Source organism: Bos indicus, chromosome 18 (genome assembly GCF_029378745.1).
Source record: "Bos indicus isolate NIAB-ARS_2022 breed Sahiwal x Tharparkar chromosome 18, NIAB-ARS_B.indTharparkar_mat_pri_1.0, whole genome shotgun sequence".
NCBI lineage: Eukaryota > Metazoa > Chordata > Mammalia > Artiodactyla > Bovidae > Bos > Bos indicus.
The window spans coordinates 40,053,390-40,069,433 of record NC_091777.1 but is presented as its reverse complement, the minus strand read 5'-3'; the positions used below and the strand labels follow the sequence as shown (position 1 = coordinate 40,069,433).

The following is a 16,044-nucleotide window of genomic DNA, read 5'->3' as shown; positions in this document are numbered from 1 at the left end:
AGCACTAGTAAAAGGGTTTTCAAAGTGAGGCTGGAGACCATGCACCAATAGCACCAATTTACCCTTTTTTGGCGGGGAGTGGGGTATAGAAATGGAGAGGGTTCAGGGTTAGATTAATTTCTGGTAAAGACTGCCCACAGCAGATGCTACCCAAAGTTAAGGAAGTTGAGAAGTTCAAGTAGCTAGCAAGAATGTGGCTGAGTACTGCACCAAGGGGTAAATGCTGGGGGAAAAAGTAGAATAACAAAAAAAATAGAATAACAACAATGCAGGGGAGTTGATGGACTTGGTAGAAAAGTGTGGAGAGATCAGAAAGTTGAATAATGTCTAAGTATAAACTGTGATCAAGCTGGAGGGCAAGCAAAGTGTAGGGAGTTACTTATACATCTGGGTTTAAGATTCCTAAAATAGTCTAGTTCAAGATCACCATAAGGAACAAAGGTGTGGCTGTGGGAGTGGGTGGCCATAATAGGGGTAGGATTTACAGTGCCTCCAGTCTGAGATAGGCAGGAGGCCTTAATAGGTGTTGGTTGGATTATCCACAGAAATACTGAAACTTCCCACATGTCAAGGCCCTAAGTAAACAGAGTATACAGAAAGGGTATAAAATAATATAGCCTATATTTTATTTTTTTCAATTTTTATTGGAGTATAATTGATTTACAATGTTGTGTTATAGCCTGTATGTTAAAGGATAGTTATTGTGTGACTCAGAGAACAGAGATCCTGGGAGGACAATCAATGTTAGACTTCTCAGTTCAGTTCAGTCCCTCAGTCGTGTCCAACTCTTTGCGACCCCATGGACTGCAGTACGCCAGGCTTCCCTGTCCATCACCAACTCCTGGAGCTTACTCAAACGCACATCCATTGAGTCAGTGATGCCATCTAACCATCTCATCTTCTGTTGTCCCCTTCTCCTCCTGCCTTCAATCATTCCCAGCATCAAGGTCCTTTCAAATGAGACTCCTAGACTGAGAAAAAAAACAATTTCAAACAGGCTGTAAGGATGGCATTGTCTTTCAGGAAACAGCCAAGTTACACTTAAGGAAAAAAGGTGAAGGAAATATTCTCAACAATTTGGGAATGGCACAGAATTTTATCTGCCATGTAAGAATTCCAGGGGAAAAGAATGGAAGGAGGAAGCATGAGGTGGGAGGGACCAAAAAGTATGGGAATTTCTATAACAATATCACAAACCACCGGAGAAGGCAATGGCACCCCACTCCAGTACTCCTGCCTGGAAAAGCCCATGGACAGAAGAGCCTGGTAGGCTGCAGTCCATGGGGTCGCTGAGGGTCAGACACGACTGAGCAACTTCACTTTCACTTTTCACTTTCATGTATTGGAGAAGGAAATGGCAACCCACTCCAGTGTTCTTGTCTGGAGAATCCCAGGGACGGGGGAGCCTGGTGGGCTGCCGTCTATGGGGTCACACGGAGTCGGACACGACTGAAGCAACTTAGCAGCAGCAGTAGCATCATAAACCACATAAAGTGAAAATAAATATGTGGGCTTCAAAACACCTAGATATGTTAAATCAAATCTAAAAGACATACTTTCAGATTCAGAGCTAATTTTTTCAAGAGGGTAAAGGTACCTCTCAAGGATCACAACTGCTGCTGCTGCTGCTGCTGCTGCTGCTGCTGCTGCTGCTATTGCTAAGTCGCTTCAGTTGTGTCCAACTCTGTGCAACCCCATAAACGGCAGCCCACCAGGCTCCCCTATCCCGGATTCTCCAGGCAAGAACACTGGAGTGGGTTGCCATTTCCTTCTCCAATGCATGAAAGTGAAAAGTGAAAGTGAAGTCGCTCAGTCATGTCCGACTCTTAGTGACCCCATGGACTGCAGCCTACCAGGTTCGTCCGCCCATGGGATTGTCCAGGCAAGAGTACTGGAGTGGGGTGCCATTGCCTTCTCCAAAGGATCACAAAGAGAGAACTAAAAACTAGAAGAAAAAAAAAAGAGTATGGTTGGGAATTCCCTGAAGGTCCAGTGGTTAATAATCTGCCTTCTAAAACAGGGGATGAGGGTTTGATCCCTGGTCCAGAACTAAGCCTGCTCATGCCACAACTACTGAGCCTACTTTCCACAAGTACTGAAGCTCTCTTGCTCTAGAGCCTGTGCTCTGCAACAAGAGAAGCCTGCCTACCTCAACGAGAGAGAGGCCCCTGCGTGCCACAATAAACACTCAATGCAGCCAAAAATAATATTTTTTTTTTTTTTTAAAGAGTATGGTTATGCTGGTGCTATCTCAGTAACCAGGCTTCCCAAGTGACTCAGTGGTAAAGAATCCACCTTCCAATGCAAGAGACACCAGTTTGACCCCTGGGTGGGGAAGATCCCCTGGAGGAGGAAATGGCAACCCACTCCAGTATTCTTGCCAGACAAATCCCATGGACAGAGGAGTCTGGTGGGCTACAGATCGTGGGATCCTAAAGAATCAGACACAACTGAGCAACTGAACCCAGCACACATCTCAGTAATCAAGAGGTTTGGGTTTTAAGATGCAGCAAGGAGGCCTTAGGCCCAGGGCAGGCAGGCAGTCGGAATTTAAACTCTGCATGAAACCAGGACCCTTCAAATGCTAAGCTTGAACAAAAGGATGAATTAAAAATTAATCTCCCTTGGTCTGCCTTTTGGAAGGAAAAAAAACCTCTCCCATGAGAATCTGTAACCATAGGCATTCCTTCACATGGATTTAGTGTTCAATTGCATTCTACCTACCTGAATGGTCTGGAATCCCAAGCTGAGAAATTCACATGAGAAGTGGTCCTACTCCAGGAGTTTGAATTACAGAAAAGATGAGCAGAAGGGGCAATGGGGGATATTCTAAAATAGAGTTAATGGTGGTATGACTGTCCTTCGTTCTATTTCTGTGCTTTATTTCATTGATTGATTTTTTTTTTCATGTGTTGAACCATTCTCATATTCCAGGAATAAATCCCACTTGGTCAAATCTGCTGTTGAATTCGGATTGCTGGTCCTGTGCTCATCTTCTCTATATTGTTCCCATTTTAGTACATGTGCTGCTAAAGCAAGAAGTCCCTGTGGTTTTATTTTTTAAATAGGGGATAATGTACTTTCACATTTCAATTTTCAAACGAGTAAATGTCTCAAGGAGCAAGAATTATTTTCTATGCCTGAAACACTGACAAAAACTAAGACCCACGTGCTCGTTTGCAGACTTTTCTTCCCAGAACTGGCATCCCTCCTTCCTACATAATACACCTGAACTGGAATATCAGAAAGCGACCGTTTCTACAGAAGGTGCTGTGCAATAATCTGACCCACAGAGAGAATCCAGATTTGAGATTTCTATGTCACCACCTGAAACCCATCTGCAAACTGTTTAAAGTAAGAGTATGAATAACATGTCCCTGGAATTCACTTCTCCAAATAACTCAATAATTCAACTTTTGGGGTACTTAAAATTCAGCGCCCCAAGCACAGTAATGCGTGGTGTGCGTGGAGTTCAGCGGAGAATTCATTTTTCTGGCTCAGCAGAAATCCAAACACGTATGTCAGGTACTCGGGACCGTGAAAAGCAAGATTCTTTGAAAAAAAAGTTCAGGGACCATACTTTTGAAAACTGACAACAGCTACTGGGAATTTCTTTTTCCGTTTCACAACTCAAGGAACTTGCTGGCACCTGCCCAGAGCTAGAAATAGGTTAACAGGTGTTCATAATACCTAGGGATGACTTGTCGATTTGCTGGAAGCCTCCCGCCTGACGGGACCCGAAAGGGAGGGGGCGGGGAGGAAGGGATTCTCTCAAGGCGTGCGGTCAGGAAATAGGCTAAAGAGGAAACAATACCGAAGACTGAGGAGAAGTAACCGCCTCACCAACAGAGATGAATTATGGCCGTCGTCTGCTTCCAGAGCACTGCGCCTAGCCCCAACATCGGGCATGCGCCCTGAGCAGTGCGGCACGCCCCAGCCCCCCCGCCCCACGCCCCCGCCATCTGCGCCTGCGCAGGCGTGGGGTTTTGGGGTTTTTTTAGTTTTTTTGTCCACCCCGCCGCCCCCTCCTATCCACAACATCCACTTCACTCCCCAACCCCGGTCTTCGAAAGCCGCCACCCAGCCCATACCCGGGCGTTCGTGGTTGCTAGGGACTAGAGTGGGGTGCTTTGTGTATTGGGTCAGTGATAACTCGCCAGTTACCGGGTAAACGATGCTTTGGTTAGAATTCCCAGCCGCGAGCCCTTGTTTCCGAACTGTTAATGCATACTTCGTTTTATCCTCGTTTTATACTCGGACGTCCTGCTGTCGCCATCCGCGAGGCGGCTAGAAATTGTCTCTTGAGAATTTTAATTTTGTTTGGAAGCAGCCCCGGCCAGTGGTTCCTTTTTTTTTCCCTAGGATCACCCATGACGTGATGGACACCTCAGAAATGTCATCCCTCCTTTGATTTCCATAGGAAGCTGAATTAGAAAGTTGTGCGTAGTCGCTTATTCATGTCCGACTCTCTGCGACCCCATGGACTCTAGCCCACCAGGCTCCTCTGTCCATGGGGATTCTCTAGGCAAGAATACTGGAGTTGGGTTGCCATGCCCTCCTCCAGGGGAATCTTCCCAACCCAGGGATCGAATCTAGGTCTCCCGCATTGCAGGCAGATTATTTACCGTCTGAGCCGCCAGGGAAGACCAAGTAATAGTTAACTTTGAAGAAAAAGAAAAAGGAAAAATTCATGTAAACATTTACGTGTACATAGAATAATCTCGAAGAACTGGACAGCAACTGCTACTGTGATTACCTCAGGAGAGAAATGGGTGGCTGAAGGATAGGCATGAATGTTTTGGGTTTTTTGTGGTTTTTTGCATCGTTTGAAATGTGTCCAATATGTGTGTGTGTGTTTTAATCTTTGAATGTTCATTTGACTCCCTTACCAAAATGTAGATATCAAAGAAATTTGGAAACTTAAGACGTCTGTCTAGATGCCCTAATGCTAGATAGAATTACACATTATGTGTGAAGATAAAACGTTTTGTGTAAACCACTAAGTTTTCCTGTTTATTTCTGGACAAACATCCTTGGGAATTGGGGTGGGAAGTACAGGAAAAGAGGAGCCAGGAATTTTCGAAAAGTTGGCAGGGTTGGCATACAGGAAACAAATTTTCATCATCTCAATCACTTGTATATTCCTTTTGGATTTGCTGAAGAAAATTGAAGGGTAAATTTTAGTTGATTTCACTAAAGCCCAACTAGATTGGAAGGGGAACATTTGATGTTTATTTTTGTAAAGGAAGTTAATTGAGTGTGGTTGGCAGAGTTGGGACTCGGAGTTCCTATTCTAGACAAGGAAAACATCCCTTAGTAAGGATTCTCCAGGATGATTATGATACACTTCTTCCCCTAACCTTGTAAGATAACTTCAGGTTCCCTCCTCCAAGGGAATGGTGAGGGAAAAAAAGTAGGCAACTGTGCCTAAGAGGATTTGCAGATAAAAAGCTCATACTGAAAAAAGATCCTGGACACACCTCATTCTCTTGGTTAGCTGAACCAGTTTAACTTGTTACCCAGTAAGTGGTTAGTGGATCTAGGCAACAAAGAAATAAATGAAACCTAGTGGGTAGTACATCAACCAGGTTGAGCAATAAGCAGCACCTGGGGATAGAAATTCCCCACAGAGGAGAAAAATGGCATCACGGAAGAGAATACTTAGTAAAATTTATTAAAATAAAAAAAAGAAAAACAATAATTTATGCCCTTGGCAAAATAAAAGATCTTGTCAATATAAATGTTTCTTAGAAAACATATGAAAAGATAATATAATTTATATATCAATAAATCAGTATCAATGTTACAGCAAAAGTAATAATGATTGTATAACACTGACAAGTGAGGATAATTCTGGCCCTTACACAGCAGCATTTCTGGAAGGTCCTCCAATTCCTCCTCTTTTTTTAGTACAGATATGCCTTCATTTTAAGAAAGCCTGATAATACATACAGCTATATTTAGACACTCAATTAAATTTATTTGTGTCACAAAATAATTCTCTACCAAAAAATCAACAAGTTTCTGTAATGTATCCTTCAAATTGGCAAATTTTCTTAATGTGTTTAGAATTAACTAAATACATGTGTCCCCAACTTCTTTCCTTCTAGCACTATTACATACAGTGAGGTATACCTGAAGTGAGCCAGAAGAGTTGGGCTTCAAACCTGAATAGAGAGAGTGTGTTCTTACTTAGAATAAGAGGAAATGGTTGGGGGCACGTGTTCCCTCAATCTTTTGCTTCTCGAATCCTAAGCTCTTGATTTTCTTGTCCCTGCTGTTTCCTGGGCAACTTTGTTCACCTGGTGCTCTCAAGATAAAAGGAGGAAGTCAAATGGGCAAGGGATGGATTAATGTATTAGTCACTCCAGCAGAGCACAGTGAGATGAAATCTGGGGTTTAGAGTGTGTGTGTGCGGCTATAGCTGGGGAAAGCCAGAGCAATTCTCTGCCCTTGATGTGGTGTTTGTGAGGCTCCTCTCCCAGCAGGAGCACCTGATTCCTGGAGGGGCAGCAGGGCTCAGTCCAGTTTCCCCAGCCAGACGAGACACGTACTCTGGAGAACGGACTCCATCCTATTTGTCACATTCCTCCTGGCTCCCTTCAGCACAATGGTAGTGCTGTTCACAGAACTCCTGGATCCGGCTACAGGCCTCCAGCATCATCACTTCAGGGACTGTGATTACCACTCGGAAGAAATTTGGATACTCAAAGCACTGCAAAAATAAAAGCCTATTATTCTCAGAGCAGTTGAATCAGTGACTAGACCACCCTAGTATGGCCAGGGCCCTAATCAGCAAGAAGCAGCAATACCATTTACCCAGGGCTATCAGTTCCCACCATTGGGATGCTGAACCAGTAACTGAGTTAATTTATCTTAAAAGGAATTTGTGGAACAAGCTTGATCTCCTCTCACTTAGAATGTCCAACTACAATTTTTATTCCTGAATCAGATGGGATAACGATGAGGAAGAAACAAATTTTAAGTAGAGGTCATGACACCCAACAGTAAGAATCTTTTCAAAAGAGAATACAGTAGTCCCTTAGTATCCATAGGGGGGTTTGTTCCGTAACCGCCGAGAGTACTAAAATCTGAGGATGCTCAAGTTCCGTATATAAAATGACATAGTACTTGCATAACCTACATACATCCTCCTGTGTACTTTAAATAATCTCTGGGTTACTTATAATACCTAATACAATGTAAATGCTATGTACATAGCTGTCAGGCTGCAGCAGATTCAAGTTTTGCTTTGGGGCACTTTCTGGAATTTTTTTCTTCTAATATTTTTCCATCCCCAGTTGGTTGAATACTTGGATGCAGAACCTGCACATATAAAGGCCAACCGTACACTTTGTTGGGGGAGGAAAGGCTAAAGACCAGCTCAGGGAGAGCTCCCAAGGCATACACCATTGAGAGTTTCTAGAGAAACCTGAGAGGGATGTAAGCACTCACCGTTGCTGGGAGGCAGTGGACAGATTGCTCAGCAACTAACTGCTCCGTGAACTCCACATCATTCTCAAATTCTGGGAAATGTTCCATCTCAATTCCAACCTATACCAATAACAGGGAAAGGCAAACTGATCATAAGGAGGGAAAACAGGCCACTCCCTCTGCCAGAAATCAAGGCAGGGACTGCTCTAAAAAATATCTTGGAACTCCACTACTGATAACTAAGAGTTCTTGTTCTTATGAGCTTGTGGGCTTTCTCATAGGGAAGAGAGGATATATTCATATTAATATTTTAGTTTACTGAAGGGTTCCTTCTTGGATGCTGATAAATGAAAGCTGAAAATAGGATCCTAGTGTTCTTTAAAAAAGGCACTATTGGTACTATGGGCCAGGCTAGTCTTGATTGCATGGAACTACCCTGACCATTGAAAAATATTCAGCATTGCTGGCCCACAAGATGCCAATAGCACCTTTCAGTCCTTCTGAAAACAAATAACATTCCTATATATCCCCAAACACTCCAAGGGAACCAGATCTCTCCTGGTTGAGAGCTACAATAGTGTGGAAAGCCTCTTATTTGTGTCATATCATCTCTGTATCTGCGTATAAAATAATTCTCTGTATTGAAAAGTTGTCATTTTAAGAGGTTTTTTGTGTGTTTTTTTTTTTCTTGCTTTCTTTTTTTTAGCACTGAGTTTAAACCACATCAGTGGGACAATTCAGAAAAAGACAGTTCCTAAACTGACTAGCTCAGGAGCCCATCTGGTTGTCTTTGTGAGCTTTGCAGACTGGCTTCCCTCACCTGCCACCCACATACTCACCATGAGGTACATGGCCCCAGAAGGGCGAATGGGCCGGAGTCCGGGGATGGCAGCCAATGCCCCATAGCAGAGATCCGCATTGGACTATGAGAAGAGGCAGAGACATCAAGGATCAAAACTTAAGCTAAAGAAAAGCCAGGTCATTAAAAAGAGAGCCCACATCAAAGGTGGGGAACCTAGGTTTGCTCTGCTGGCATAAGGAGTTAATGAGAAAAAAAAAAACTCTGCCCACTCACAGCTTTAGGCCAGGAGCAGAGTGGATTGCCAGAAGTTAGAGAAATGTATGGATGAATGTTGACAACAATGCCACGTTCTGGCTTGGAAGCCCCATAATGGCACAAAATTCCACTGGAGGCATTCCCTGACTCCCAGAGTGGAAGGCTACAGGCTGCCCTTACCTTGAGGAAGCTTAGAGTGTTGTGGTAGAACACACGAGGGGTGCGACACAGGATGCTTTTCAGAGCTCCCTGGACAAGGGTGCAGGGGCCCAGGATCCGTTGACTTAGCTTCGTCAGCCCATCTCGGATCTAAAAGCCCCCCAGCAAACACATTATTTAGCCTTTCTTAAACATCCCTGCTGTGGAGATTCTTGTTCTGACCATTCCTTCTATAAAGTGTTCATTTTTATTTGTTTTTAATTTTGTTGTTGTTGTTGTTATCTTCTATCTAGGCAGAGTTAGGGTTAGCTTTTCATCTCTGGAGATGTGGTGGTGCCTCGTGTCATTCTTAAATCAGACCACCTGGGTTTGTAGCCCAGCTCTGCCACACACTGACTGTGTGGCACTGAGAAAATTATACAACCTATCTGAGTTCATTTTTATCAGCTGTAACATGGAGATACCAATATTGGCCTCACAGGGTTGTTGGGAGAATTACATTGAAATAAAGTACATAAAGCACTGGCACCTTGTAAGCCCACAAACAGTATTAGGGATCATTACTGCTTGTTGCTTCTTTTTGTGTGGTAATAAAATTGGAGGTAGATGGAACTTCCTCACCAACACAGAAAAACTGAGTTCTGGAGAGAAATAACTAGTACTATCTTTATCCAGTGTCTTTCCAGGCATACAGAACTACAGGGCCAAGAAAGGAAAATCTCACATCTATACCACCACTGTGAGATAAAGCAAGCAAGTAATAAGTAAACAAATAAATAAATATTTAGAATATATATATATACATATATATATGTATATATATATATTCTCACCTCATTGCCAAAAATATCTCTTCGGTCATGGATAAGGATCCAGCCCATCCTCCAGCCAGGAACCAGCCAGCGCTTGGCCAGCCCTCCACAGGACAGGATGGGGACTTTGCTGCTGAGGGTGGCCAGAGGCTCAAATTTGGAATCTGAAAACACCTGAGGAGAAGAGGTGCAGTTGTTCTTACAGTTGTTTTCTGGCTTCCCTCCAAATCCCATGCCTCCCCAAATTTTCCTTATATCATTAAGCACAGGGCCTCAGATTTACAGGTTCTTTCTACCCTGAAGCATGACTGGGATCTCAAGAAGCTTCAAAGGGAACTATCCAAAAACATTTAACCTGGTGTCTTGTCTGGGTTAAAAGAAGCCTAAAATGAGGAAACTGGTCCCAGCCCAGTAATATGTACAACCCCTGACTCTAGGGAATGAATGAAATAATTAGATCCTGCCCGAGACTCACCATGTCTCCATAGATCTCATCAGCTAAAATGGGAACACATTGCCTTGCAGCCACTAAAAATAAGAGAAACATGCTGATGTCATTTTTAATATGAATTGCCTTAGCACTTAAATAGTTACCTGGGCTTATACTTTACACTTCATGTTTGTGGGTTTTGTCTTCCTCTTTAGGAACTACAAATTCTTCTCATACTCTTCCAGGGTACAGAGCCTAAATTTGCTGTTTAATTAACTAGATATTTCAAATCCTTTCTTCCACATGATGGGAGTGATAAAAAGGCAAGTCTTTTTCTCCTTCTTTCTACCTTTCCAGTGGCACACCACTCGCTAGGGACCCTACTGGAGCCCTCCGACCTCTATCCTAGTCTTGGAACTTAGTGAAGGACTTCTTTCTCATTCCAGGAAACAGCTAAAGGATTCCATCCCCATCTCCTTTCCTGCCAAGTGAAATCTGTTGGACTTACCTGCCAAAATTTTCTGGAGATGACGTCTACTGAACACTGACCCACAAGGGTTTGATGGATTGTTGACAATAAGACAAACTGTCTTTTCATCAATCAGAGATTCTAATTGTTTCAGGTCAATTTCCCAATTCTTCTCTGGCTGGGGAGGGAAAAAACAGTGAGATCAAGATGATTCTGAAAAATTTAGGAAGACTACTCACTTCACTCAAAGGTATAATATAAGTCACAAAATGTGTCTTTGGCCTCAGACTATTCAGATCTTTCTCTGCTAAGATAATGGTCATGTATTTTTATGAAGTAGTAATTTAGCATTTATATCTAAAATTATCTAATTTGTATCTAAAATTAAAAAGTCATTTACCAATAAATTGTAGAGTTTGACCTCAATTCCCATAGATTCAGCCAGAGTCCTGTAGAGAGAGAAGCCAGGTCTCGGAACTAGGATGTTTTGCCCTGGGTTGGCCAACACAGCCAAACACAGTTCAATAGCCTGACTGCAGCCACTTGTCAGAATGACATCCTGTGAAGAAAAGTTTTGTTTTGTTAGGGGTTCCAACAGCAACAGGAGGAAAGGGATTATCAGATGAGTGAGTAGGAAGCAAAAATATGCTCACTTTTAAAAATCCTATGTAAAGTAGTGGGGACTGTACTAGGCCAAAATTGAAAGAAATGAATATGTTTATATATGTCCATATCTAGAGGTTGTTGAAAATGCTGGCCACTTAAAAGAAATAAATCACTTTAAAAAGGACAGGTTGGCTGTAACTCAGCAGACCTCCATGAGAGGTCATTATGACCTTGGACTTTTTCACCTGGTTATTTATTTACTTTTGACCAGAGATTTGAAGCATGGCTCTCTTCTGAAATACAAAGGGCTCCCCTTAACGTTAAGAAATGTTGACCTCCACCCTATAAACAACAGAGTGGAGGGCATTTAAACTTGACCCTGCCATCAGTCCAATATGCCATGGAAACTTGATCCTCCCATCTAAGTGACCTTAGGTAAGTGAAGGGAACTACAGATTAATAAAAGACCCTATTGGCAAAATTAAATGTTCCAATTATTTGGTATTTATGAATTACTGTTTTTCAATGATCTTTTTCAGATAATCATATATAGGGTGACCTCTGAGTCCTTTGAGCCTCCTTGAGACAGACATCACATAAGTTGTATGCAATGTTATTATCATACTATAATTACATTAAATATAATCACTGACTAGTGGCCTCCCCATATAAAAAGTCCTGGAATTGCCAAAGGGAAATTATTCTTAGTTTTTATTTCCCTTGAAACCATTATTGCTCATGGAACAGAAACAAAGGGTAGAGTTTGCCTGGCATTGCTTTAGCGCTGGCACCTTGTCTAGGGCTCACCTTAGCTTCCAGGGGTGCCTCGGGACAGTGGTAATAAGAAGCAACTTCCTCCCGACTGGATAAGTAGCCTGAGAGAAAAGAGCAGAAGGAGAAAGCTGGAAGTTTTCATCCCACAACTGACAGCAACGCCCTTAAGTCACAGGGCTTCAAGGCTACCTTCTGTCCCAGATCAGAGCACACAGCATTCGGTTTAGCTCTCAGTCACTATAGTTAAAGGAGATTAACTTTGTACCTTACAATTTTATAATGAGCACACAAATGTATAAAGAATAACAAAAAGAGTTCACAAAACTATAAAGTATTCTGCAGTATCTTGGTTACTGTGATTATGTTTTATTTTCTTTTAGATTATTTAATCTAAAATACAGGATTTAGATTATTCTTAAATCCCTTTCAGGATTATATTTGAAAACTTGTAATTAATGAGTTCATTACACTGAGTTCATTTTAACTTTTTCACATTGTATTGTATACCTATTAGTATTTTCCTTTTATATTATATTCAAATTAAAATATTTTCCTTTTAAATTATATTCTCATGCAATGTTTCTAAATGTTGGCTTGCAAGCTTGAAGTATAGAGAGTTTCATACCAATTATTATGTTTTACAGAGTTGCTGTCCAAAAAGATTATCTTCAGTTACCAAAGCTAGAGGCAATATTTCCTAATGTTTGTTAACTTAATAGGTACAGATATCTTGAAATTAATCAGCATTTCCTTAATTGCTAAGAAAAAACACAGATAAACATTATTTGTGTTTCCTTTGGTATGAAGTGTTCATATCCTTTGAGTATTTGTCAAATGGAGACTTGGTTTTAGGTTTCAGGTTAAATCAGTTTCTTAATACTTTGAATATAAAAGTCATAATAAACATTTAAAAAAATTGTATTGAAGTATAGTTGATTTACAATATGGTGTTAATTTCTGCTGTACAGCAAGGTGATTCAGTTATACATATATATATTCTTTTTCATATTCCCTTTCAGTATGTATAAACTCTTTATAACTAACTTTTGGTCTTATTTTGTTTCGATTTTTATTTATGAAGCTGTATAAAATGTAAATAATCAACCTAAAAATCATGTCCCTGATATCTCTTTAAAGTGTTTTTAAATTCTATTTTAGCATGAAGCTGATTTTTATTCTGCACATACACACAGTGGGGAAGTGTGTGACACTGAAACAAAGTCAAGGAGTTACTTATTTTATCAAAATGCTTAGGGTAAGAATGTTCAATACATGGAGAGAGTTGCTGCTGCTGCTAAGTCACTTCAGTCGTGTCCAGCTCTGTGCGACCCCAGAGACAGCAGCCCACCAAGCTCCCCCATCCCTAGGATTCTCCAGGCAAGAACACTGGAGTGGGTTGCCATTTTCTTCTCCAATGCATGAAAGCGAAAAGTGAAAGTGAAGTCGCTCAGTCGTGTCCTACTCCTAGCGACCCCATGGACTGTAGCCCACCAGGCTCCTCCGTCCATGGGATTTGCCAGGCAAGAGTTACACCTAAATAAAATTATTCCTGTTTTAACCTTCTGTCCTCTAATAGAACAACTTATTCTTTGCTGTTGTTTTTGTTTGTTTTTGCCTTGAAACAAGCACAGTTACATTGAGAGTGTGACCAGGACCATAATTAAAATAAATTTTGAATGTGCAGAGGAGGAGAAATAACACCAAGAAGTATTTACATAGGGCAGTAAGTAAATTGATTTAGGAGCTAAACGGTTCTGTCAAGCAGCAGCTGCAGCCAAACTCAAGGCCTCCGTGGAGAATGAGCAATGATAGGATAGGAGTGTTATTTGAGCAGAGTATGTAATGGGAACCTAGAGCAGGGAGGTGCCATAATGCCAGAGGAAGCCAGGAAAAAAGTTGGACCTTCATGGCTTGAGGTTAAGCATTCTGAGACTCCTTTCCCCAAATTCAACGGTCATATTATCTTAGCCTCTCCTTAGGAATTATGCATCAGGAAAACAAAGAGAGCTGCTAGAAATTTATTCCTGCCAGAAGAGCACAGAAGATTTGGAAACTGCCAGATTAGAGTCTCAGGGGGAACTTACCAATGGAGGGGACATAGCCATTAAACTTCCCTGAGTCGAGGGCATCTTTCATTGCTTGGGTAACTTCAGGATCTGTCGGCAGGTTTCCAAATACAGTAGGGTCCCCTTTTCAAGAACCACCAAGAGGTTATTCTTCCACGCCCAGTACCCAGGCCCACCCTCCACTTCCATCCTCTCTGCCCAACCCATAAGGATGGGGTGAGAGGAACAATGCCTGCCTCTTGGTTAAGTGTACTCAACTCACCAATCGACAAAGCAATCATGGTCTTGTTTGGATTTGGCTTCACCTTCATGTTGTCCACAATGGCCCGGATGGGATTGAAAGTTTTGTTGGACATGTCCGAGGGCCTCACGGACCATCTGGCCTTCCTGCTTTTCACTTTTCCCAGCACAGAGCTTCTCCCAGCAACGTTGACATGCACATCCAGAACTGAGGGGAGGCTGCCGTGATCCTGCATCTGAATCACATATGGGTCCATGACTAGCAAAGACTATGGGGAAAAGAAGGGGTCATTGTGACTCTAAGAACAGATACAGTCCAGTGGGGCAGCGACAGTTGGACCTAAACACTGGGGTGACTTTGCCAGACATCTCTTTTCAAACTCCTTTCACATGTAAAGTAGCTTTGAATGAATGAGGGCAATTTTAAGACTTTTCACTCAGATGGAAAATAAGCAAAATAACCATTCTACAATATTAGCAGAGTGTTCCACTGAATGCTTATCTACTGTGAGATTGACTATGTGCTACATCATCACCATGAAAATTTAACCATGCTGTCAGCAAAACCAAGGAAGAATGACAAGAAAACTAATGTTAAACAAGGAAATCGTAGGTATCCCTTCCTTTCCATGCAAGGAAGAGTCTCCTTAAGCTTCAACAGACTGTGTCTTGTCCTGTGCAAAGAATAACCAGGAAGAACTATTCCATAATTGTTAGAAATTTAGTGTTAACATTATCATTAGTAAAAATAAAGCCCTATTCTATAAGCAGCTTACTGCCCTGTGGAAAAAGAAGTCAATACACCACAAATCACCCCACAATGCACCCCAAATCACAAGGTTAGCTGAGGCTTGAGATTTTACCTTCCCAGTAAAGGAGAAGCAGCCTCCAAGCAGCCAAACCAGGAAGTTGCCTAAGTTCTTTGACAAATGATAGTGATGGTGAATTCGGATGCAACCTCTGATACCTGAAATAGTCCCACAAATGGGCGTTGGGCCTGAAACTCTCATGCTATTGGCTCAGGTAAGAACGGAGCAACCAGCCCTCTTCTTTCCTCCCCTCCTCACTTTTTGGTGCTTTTTACCTCTAACCCTGCCTCCACCTCTACCACCAAATCAGGAATTTGAACACTTCAGCCTTCTGGAATTGTCTGTTAACTCTTTCTAGGTAATCTGTGAGATGTTTGAAAAGACTGTCAGAGAGGTAGTTAGGATTACAGTTGGTGATTTTTATTAAATCTTTTTTTGTGACAAAATGACCTATTAAAATGTTAATAGTACAGAAATGTACAGAGTAAAAAGTGACAGTCTTGCAAGGGCCAGGCAGTGGTAATGATCTGGCCATTTCTATCAATTCATCAAGATAGATAGATGATAGTAGATCAATAGATCTACAGATGATAAATAGATAGGTGATAGACAGTAGATAGATTAGATGATGGATATATAGATACACAACTGTAAATATTTTCAAAACACAGCTGAGATCATGCTCTACAACTTGTTCAGCAGCATGCTTATTTAATTCCTACATCTGGGGCTCCTTTCCTTGTTAGTTCACAAAGTTCTACTCTAGTTAGAAAAAACTGTGCAGCTAGAGTAAATGAAGGCCCACTCCATAAACATTTAAAAAGTACAGGGTATCTAAGGCCACCAAAACCAGTGCAATTTTATCCTTATGCTGTGAATTCTTAATTTTCCTGTTATGGAGTTATTGGAAAAATAAGATGTCAGGTGAGATCTAAACAAAAACCTTTCCTAAGCCAGCACAGCAGACATCTCAGAATTCCTGTGAGCCTATGAAAAGTATCATCCACCCAAGGGTTAAGAGAAACACAGTGACCCCATGGCTCAAATCCTATTGTTTACTTATTGAGAGACAGAGAGTTGTTTCATAAGCTCTGTCTTCTTCAGCTGTTTATTGGTGATTTGAGTCTCCACTGGGGTTGAATAACCTTTTATTTCTCTGATCCTTCCATCTTCTTCTTTTCCCTTCAT

The 16,044-nt window shown here is 41.7% G+C and overlaps 1 protein-coding gene across 4 annotated transcripts; it reads right to left on the bottom strand.

Moving 5' to 3' along the window:
- Positions 1 to 619: 619 nt before the first annotated feature.
- On the bottom strand, positions 620 to 15,072 carry TAT (tyrosine aminotransferase). Of its 4 annotated transcripts, none has more exons than XM_070770868.1 (13): positions 14,911 to 15,068; positions 14,070 to 14,316; positions 13,826 to 13,930; positions 11,775 to 11,842; positions 10,762 to 10,920; positions 10,401 to 10,539; positions 9,938 to 9,990; positions 9,484 to 9,636; positions 8,672 to 8,800; positions 8,274 to 8,357; positions 7,456 to 7,554; positions 6,555 to 6,715; positions 620 to 971 (listed from the first exon to the last, which is right to left on the bottom strand). In XM_070770868.1, the coding sequence occupies exons 1-12, from the start codon at positions 15,055 to 15,057 to the stop codon at positions 6,575 to 6,577; spliced, it is 1,524 nt and encodes a 507-aa protein (XP_070626969.1). In that variant the 5' UTR covers positions 15,058 to 15,068; the 3' UTR covers positions 620 to 971; positions 6,555 to 6,574. The 4 variants fall into 4 exon arrangements, with proteins under 4 accessions (XP_070626969.1, XP_070626968.1, XP_019835571.1 ...); XM_070770867.1 differs by lacking the exon at positions 620 to 971 and adding an exon at positions 5,001 to 5,156; XM_019980012.2 differs by lacking the exon at positions 620 to 971 and having other exon boundaries at positions 5,001 to 6,715; positions 14,070 to 14,283; positions 14,911 to 15,072.
- Between the last annotated feature and the right edge of the window lie 972 nt (positions 15,073 to 16,044).